The sequence below is a fragment of the Hylobates moloch genome, unplaced genomic scaffold (assembly GCF_009828535.3).
Source record: "Hylobates moloch isolate HMO894 unplaced genomic scaffold, HMol_V3 SCAFFOLD_18, whole genome shotgun sequence".
NCBI lineage: Eukaryota > Metazoa > Chordata > Mammalia > Primates > Hylobatidae > Hylobates > Hylobates moloch.
Window position 1 is genome coordinate 57,416,415 of NW_026652293.1, and position 8,438 is coordinate 57,424,852.

Below are 8,438 nucleotides of genomic sequence, written 5' to 3' on the forward strand. Positions count from 1 at the left end.
AGGACTTCATGTCTAAAACACCAAAAGCAATGGCAACAAAAGCCAAAATTGACAAATGGGATCTCATTAAACTAAAGAGCTTCTGCACAGCAAAAGAAACTACCATCAGAGTGAACAGGCAACCTACAGAATGGGAGAAAATTTTTGCAACCTACTCATCTGACAAAGGGCTAATATCCAGAATCTACAATGAACTCAAACAAATTTACAAGAAAAAAACAAACAACCCCATCAAAAAGTGGGCAGAGGACATGAACAGACACTTCTCAAAAGAAGACATTTATGCAGCCAAAAAACACATGAAGAAATGCTCATCATCACTGGCCATCAGAGAAATGCAAATCAAAACCACAGTGAGATACCATCTCACACCAGTTAGAATGGCCATCATTAAAAAGTCAGGAAACAACAGGTGCTGGAGAGGATGTGGAGAAATAGGAACACTTTTACACTGTTGGTGGGACTGTAAACTAGTTCAACCATTGTGGAAGTCAGTGTGGCGATTCCTCAGGGATCTCGAACTAGAAATACCATTTGACCCAGCCATCCCATTACTGGGTATATACCCAAAGGACTATAAATCATGCTGCTATAAAGACACATGCACACGTATGTTTATTGCAGCACTATTCACAATAGCAAAGAGTTGGAACCAACCCAAATGTCCAACAACGATAGACTGGATTAAGAAAATGTGGCACATATACACCATGGAATACTATGCAGCCATAAAAAATGATGAGTTCGTGTCCTTTGTAGGGACATGGATGAAACTGGAAAACATCATTCTCAGTAAACTATCGCAAGGACAAAAAACCAAACACCGCATGTTCTCACTCATAGGTGGGAATTGAACAATGAGAACTCATGGACACAGGAAGGGGAACATTACACTCCGGGGACTGTTGTGGGGTGGGGGGAGGGGGGAGGGACAGCATTAGGAGATACACCTAATGCTAAATGACGAGTTAATGGGTGCAGGAAATCAACATGGCACATGGATACATATGTAACAAACCTGCACATTGTGCACATGTACCCTAAAACCCTAAAGTATAATAAAAAAAAAAAAAGAAAAAAAAAAAAAAAAGAAAATAGTTAAAAAAAATAAATAAATAAATAAATAAATAAATACTGATTAACTTTAAACTTTGTTAGGAAAAAAAGGGTATGGATGTTAAAAATTTAAGGAAACCACCAAAATATTGCACCTAGAATTATAATAAGAAAACAATTTCTATTCAATGAAAGACAAAAAAAAAGAGAAAAAAAGCATGAGAAAAAGAAAACACAAAATTAGATAGTAGTGACAAGTCTAAATACATTAGTAATCACTATAAATGTAAATGGTAAACATGCTAATTAAAAGACAGACTCTTAGATTGGATTTTAAAGTTCCAGTTAAATGATCTTTTTGTTTGTTTTTTGAGACGGAGTCTCGCTCTGTCACCAGGCTGGAGTGCAGTGGCGCAATCTCGGCTCACTGCAACCTCTGCCTCCCGGGTTCAAGCGATTCTCCTGCCTCAGCCGGGTAGCTGGACTACAGGCACACGCCACCACGCCCAGCTAATTTTTGTATTTTTAGTAGAGATGGGGGTTTCACCATGTTGGCCAGGATGGTCTCGATCTCTTGACCTCGTGATCCGCCCACCTCGGCCTCCCAAAGTGCTGGGATTATATGCATGAGCCACTACGCCCAGCCTAAATGATATTTGTAAGACATACACCTTACCACTTATAAAAAGAGAATTAATACCACAATTTTAAAAATCACATAATTTAAAGAAATAGCAATAAAAGAAATAAAGAAGGATATTTCATATTTAACCCACCAAGAAGACACAACAGAAAATATCATGGAAAATGTTTATAAAAATTAGATTCGAGAACTTTCTCTTCCCTAAAACTTCACTTATTTCATTGCTCTGTACATTTCTTTGAACAGTTTGAGATTTCTGTCCTTCATATGTCTCTCTATATTTAAATATAGTACAGTACTAAAATATATTTTGGCATAAAAATGATTCAGGAACTTTGAGGAATCAATACTAAGAAAGACAATGAAAGATAAGCAAAGCCAGGGGCCTCTTACTCCCTGTAGAGAGAGGGGGCTAGATCACAGCAACTCCCATGCAGGCACAATGAGTTCGTTAGCATATAGTGCTATGGGGTGCAGGGGAAGGAGCTAGCTCTCATTAGAAGGGGTCAGAAGGCTGGGCACGGTGGCTCACGCCTGTAATCCCAGCACTTTGGGAGGCCAAGGAGGGCGGATCACGAGGTCAGGAGATCGAGACCGTCCTGGCTAACACGGTGAAACCCCATCTCTACTAAAAATAGGAAAAAATAGCCGGGCGTGGTGGCAGGTGCCTGTAGTCCCAGCTACTCCAAAGGCTGAGGCAGGAGAATGGCATGAACCCGGGAGGTGGAGCTTGCACTGAGTGGAGATAGTGCCACTGCACTCCAGCCTGGGCGACAGAGCGAGACTCAGTCTCGAAAAGAAAAGAAGGGGTCAGAAAAGGGCTTTCTGGAAGAAGTGGTATGGTAGGCAGAATTCTAAGAATGACCCCCCCCCCCGCCCCGCCAATGTCCCCTCACCCTCGTATAATCTCTTCCCCTTTGAGTATGGACAGATTCTGTGGATATGAAGAGATACCACTCCCAGGATAACGTCGTCTTACATGGCAAAGTGAGGGCTTCTCCAGGTGGGCCCAATCTAATCACATGAATCATTTTAAAGCAGAGTTTTCTTCAGCTGGTGGTAGAAGAAGTCAAGGAAATTCAGTGTGAGGGGGGTTTGACTTGAGGAAGGTCCTCTGTTGCTGAGATGGAAAAGGCCCCTGGAAAGACCTGGAGCAACTCCTGCCCAACAGCAGGCAAGGAGACAGGGACCTCATTTCTGCTGAATCTGGCCAACAACCTGGAGGAGCTTGGAAGCAGATTCTTGCCCAGAGTCTCCAGGTAATAGCACAACCCAAACGACACCTTGATTTCTACCTGGTGAGACCCTGAGCAGAGAACCCAGTTGAGCCTGCTATGACTTCTGACCTCTGGAACTAAAAGGTAATAAATGGCTATTGGTTTAAGCCACTGTCCTAGTCCACTTGTGCTGCAGTAAACAGAATACCTGATACTGGGCATTTTATAATGAACAGAAGCTTTTTGGCTTACAGTTCTGGAGGCTGGTGAGGCTAAGGTCAAGGCGCCAGCAGGCTTGGCATCTGGTGAGGCCATTCTCTTCTTCCAAGATGGTGCCTTTCCCGCTGTGTCCTCTGGAGGGGAGGAAGGCTGGGTCACATGGTGGGAAGTGGAAAGGCCAGGAGAGCGAGCCCACTCCCGAAAACCCTTTTATTAAGACATTAAACCCACCCATATGTGTGAAGCTCTCGTGGCCTAATCACCTTTTAAGGCCTTACCTCCCAATACCATTACGATGGCCATTAAATTTCAACAGGCATTTTGGAGGGGACAAACATTCAAACCACAGCAGCCGCTACATTTATGGTGATTTGTTACACAGCAATAGAAACAAGTACAGGTTACATCTGAACTGTCCCTTGAGGGATGGATTGCATTTCAAAGTATACGGAAGAAGAGGAAGAAGCTCTTTAGACAGAGCTCCAGTTGGGCATTTTTCAGTCTCCTAGATAATGAAGCCTTCATTTATTGAGTGCTTGCAATTTATAGAGCATATCTATGATATCATTTTACTAACTTCTCACAACTCTGTGAAATATTTATTGTATCTCCACTTTACAGAGAAAAAAACAACAGTCAAAAAGGTAAAGTAACCTGAGCCATTAGTGGAGGAGCTGTAATTAAAACCTAGGTCAGTTTCATTCCAAATCCCACCCTTTTTACCACATAAGCCTGACCTACCTGGGGGCTTGGTGGCTGAAGAGTGATATGCCACCGAGGAGACAGGTCAGCACTGTTTCCTTTGGGTCAACGGTCCTTAATCTCTTACCTCAACCTCGTGATTACATGGGGATTTCCATGTTTGTTTTCTAGAACAGAATCAAACGGTTTGCTTAAATCATTGCAGATCAATAAACACGTTAACTCTAAAACAAGTGCACACAGTGTGACATTACCTCCCATCTCCACCTGTTTACTCTGTTTCCTGAGATGACTCATCCTAGCTGGTCCTCACCCATGTATCAGCCTGCTAGCAACCCTGAGGGCATTCATTCACCCTGAGCTGTACCTACTTCCATCCTCTGGGATTTCCACTTGAAAGACCTTCTGCCTCAGTGTCCACACATTGCAGGCTCACTCTGTGAGGGGGTTGCAGTGGGACTAAAAGGGGATCTCCACCATGTGATTGTCTTTTTTTTGAGGCGGAGCCTCGCTCTCTCATCCAGGCTGGAGTGCACCATCTCTGCTCTCTTTAACCTCCCCCTCCCTGGTTCAAGCAATTATCCTGCCTCAGCCTTCTGAGCAGCTGGGACTACAGGTGCGCACCACCATACCCAGGTAATTTTTGTATTTTTAGTAGAGACAGTTTCACCATGTTGGCCAGGCTGGTCTCGAACTCCTGAGCTCATATTATCCTCCCGCCTCAGCCTCCCAAAGTACTGGGATTACAAGTGTGAGCCACCGTGCCCGGCCTACCATGTGATTTTCTAAGATGTTCTTAGGGAAACATATTCACACACACACACACACACACACACACACACACACACACACACACTCTCTCTCTCTCCTGCAACATGATGTATATAATGCTGGAAGTAGCGTCAGAGATTAGGCATTAATGAAGAGTCCCTGAGTGAGACCAGAGAAATGGGAGCTAAAGATTCATAACGGAAGCAATGGTCAAGGGTAATAACCTGGCCCACTCTTTGTAGCAAAGCTACCTACTACTTTTGTGAATGAAGCAACCGGAAATCAGACAACGCCGGGCGTGGTGGCTCACACCTGTAATCCCAGCACTTTGGAAGGCCGAGGAGGGAGAATCATTTGAGTTCAGGAATTCAAATGAAGGGAATACAAGGTGTGTTGCAGGAGTTTGTGTGTTCTCTAAAATGTTTCTGTAGAATGACTTGCCCTTCTTCACTGTGGCTGCAGAGAAGACAGTAATCAGGGCTTCTGGGAAAGGGGATCATGTTGATTTCCCAACATAAATAACAGACTAGTCAACTTGGAAAAAAATGCAGGGAAGCTGAAATCCTTACCAAGCTCCTGATTTAATAAACAGTATTAGCTGAGACAGTAATCCACCCCTCAAATTCTGCAACATTTGACTCTGCATCATCTGCCAGGCCAACAGAAATAGCCCTTGACTGTAGCATTAATCAGTGGCACTAAAGCCATCTAAAAAAAGAATGTGTCTGAGAGGAACTGAGCTAGGAAGAAAAAATAGATACAAGGAGACAAAATTTGTCAAAAGCATCCAGCCCCGTCCGAGACTCTGCATCTGGGGTCACTGAACACACAGCCCCGTCACTGGAGAAGTATTCTCTGCTGAGAAGAGATTTTCCATCAGGCTTTACGGGAACACAGGTGACGTACACCTTACAGGCATGGTGCTTTCCTTTCCGGTTTCATGCTTAGCAAAGAGCCCTCTGATTAATGATGCGTCACCCGAGAGCCCGTCCACTAGAAATGATGGCAATGTTCCTCCTAAGAGCACAGATTGGTGACCCAGGCAATCTGTCACTGTAAGGGGAAATCCCTGTTGCAAGTCATTCTGCTGGAATTCTGATGAACATGTCTACAGCCAGCTCAGCACACAGCAGGGTGGATGAAATTTCCTTCATGAAATCCAGGCTCAGAACCTAAAAAAATCCAAGGGTTGAGCCAAGCCCTTCAGAGGTATCACTTGGGGCCCTGTGTGTGACCCATTAGATTCCCGTTAGTAACAACCCCACCCCTCCAAAGAACCCCTTTTTACATCAGAATGCTTAGAAGTCACACCTGTGTCGTAATGATAACCATTTGCAAAGACCTTGCTTGGAAGTAATTTTTCAGTATTTGGTTGCCCACGAAAATATCTGATTTTTTTTCCTTCCACCCACAATGAATGTAGTCCATAACACATACAAATACACACACACATTTTCACTCTTCCTCCTGCTTTACCATTTTTACACATCTCTGCATCAGGACTCAAACTTGAGTGCTCAGGGTCTCAACCACAGTCTCCACCACAACTCATACATACAGGCATTAGTAAAAAGTTACAGACGAGTCCCAGACTGTCCAAGTGAGATCTCATGTACGTCTGCCCTAGTCTCAACTCTGCAGGCCACTGATGTCTAGAGCAGGACCCCGTTCCATCCTCAGCTCACCCTTCGAAGTTGTTGTGCCTCTGTTAGCTCCCTGGCTGTGCTTTTGCTTCTTCTATGAGGCTACCTGCTCCAGGAGCACATCCTATTGCCTTCTGGCTCAACCAGGATGTGGCTCAAACCCTTCCTGGCTCAAGCCCCCTTCCCTGCTCCCAAGAAATTTCCCAACCCCTCCTCTTTGTCACCTTGGCCTTGGGAGTGGGAACACAGACACCACAAAACGCAGACTTGTCCTTTTCAAGAGGTTGATGATAATAAACAGTGACTACAATGAGTACTTTTAGCCTCAAGGACCTTCTAAAGCAGCACAAAGCGTGGAGATTGGGTTCATTATTACACAGCTGCCAGAATGATCTTCCTGGCACAGATCAGATACACCTTAAAGGAATATTATCACCTTCAGAAAAAAAATGTCCAGAGCACTTTGCCTGGTGATCAATGTCCTGCATGGTCTCACCCAAACTATCATCCACATCATGTGCCTCCTGGTTCCCCTTCGCACCATTGCTGACCAAACTGAGCTACACTGTTGGCGTTTTCCTAAATGGATCCCAGGGAGCCCTTTCTCAGATCTTTGATCATACATTCCCTTTCCCTGGCGTAGTCAGGCAGCATTTTGTATATGAAGCTCATCCCTTTAAGGCACTTACTGTGCACTAAAAGACAGCAGAGGTGAGAGCCACAAACAGCCTCCAGAATCCTGTTTCCCAGCGGTCAGTCACACCTGGGAGCATGCTCTCAGGCACCCTTTAAGAGCACACTCCCAGATATCCCCCAGCTACTACCAAGAAGCCTGTGCCTGTTTCCCCTCTTGGAAAGTTTCCATTTTTGTAGACTTTTTGGGTCTTGGCTTGGGCTCCGCCTTTGTTATTTTTCTCTTCTAATGTGCCCATCTGAGCTTCAGTATCAGGTACTCCCAGCCCCCCAGCACTGAGAGTTATGACAAGAATTCCTTTCCCTCAATTCCATAGGTCTGCATCCTCCTCATCCTTCCAGGCCCTGCTCAAATCCCACCTCTCCTATAATTTTTTCCAAATTCTTCAGGCTACAAGAACCTCCCTCTCATCTGGACCCCTGGCACACTTGATTTATTTTTCTCTTGACACTTGAACTTTCTTTTCAAGCTTTCTATGCATTTGGCCTAACCCCTTTCTAGATATGAAAATTCAAGTTTGGTAAATCTAAGTTTTACTTTTAGTTTATCTTTGTTTCCCTCCCACGCTAGAAACACAGTACATGGGCCACCATACATATTTTTTTCACAATGTATTTTAAATATTTTGTTGAATGGATGAATGGGTGAATGATCCTCTTGCATCGGAGCCAATGTTGGAGTCTTTACATAGATTTTCCGGTCAGAGCAGAGTATCTCAGCCTTTCAGGAAATAAGCCCATGAACAGTCATCCAGTTACTTCCATCCAATTTAATCACCAAAACCTCTAGGCTGCCTCTGTTAGGTGAGCCCACTAGAATGGTGTTTTACAAACTCATAATTACAAAAGACAGAATGACAATCTAAAACCTCCCTTTTTTGACAGATATCAGTTGTCAGTATAAGTGAACACTCTAAATACCAGAGGAAATGGAATGTTCACACAAGTAAGATAGATCTTGTGCACACTTCAATGTAGAGCCCTATGTAATACACATGCTTAGTCTGACAAATGATGAAGTGGCCGCGGGTCCTTTTCTGTGGCCAGCATCCAGATCAGCAAAAACACACTCCACTGATCTCCAAAAGAAAGGTTGTTACGGAGGTTAGGGAGGACTGCCAGAGGGGAGGTGGGGTTTGGAGCCACATTTCCTTGCAAATGCCCACTGCGAGGCATTGTAGACCCAAACGCCACCTCCTGTCCGGCACTCCTCCCTAATCTCCAGCACAGCTCCTCCCCTCCGGCACTCCTCCCCCACCTGCAACACTTCCCCCTCCCCTCCAACACTACCTCTCCCCTCCAACACTCCCCCCTCCCCTCTAACACTCCCCCCTCCCCTCTAACACTCCCCCCTTCCCTCCAGCACACCCTCCTCTCCATAAGCACTCTTACCTTTTCTCCAGCACTCCCCCTCCCCTCCAGGACACCCCCCTTCCTTCCAGCACTCCCCTCTCCCCATCAGCACTCCCCCCTCCCCACCAGCACTTCCCTGTC

At 45.0% G+C, this 8,438-nt stretch overlaps 1 protein-coding gene across 1 annotated transcript in view; it reads right to left on the reverse strand.

Annotated features, from left to right (window-relative positions):
- Positions 1-3,985, reverse strand: part of TP53BP2 (tumor protein p53 binding protein 2) — a 112,848-nt gene extending 108,863 nt beyond the window's left edge. The window contains exons 1-2 of the mRNA XM_058430546.1: positions 3,877-3,985; positions 3,169-3,269 (exon numbers count right to left, since the gene is read on the reverse strand). Coding sequence (XP_058286529.1) covers positions 3,169-3,231 — 63 coding nt within the window. The 5' untranslated portion in view covers positions 3,232-3,269; positions 3,877-3,985. The remainder of the gene's footprint in view (positions 1-3,168; positions 3,270-3,876) is intronic.
- Between the last annotated feature and the right edge of the window lie 4,453 nt (positions 3,986-8,438).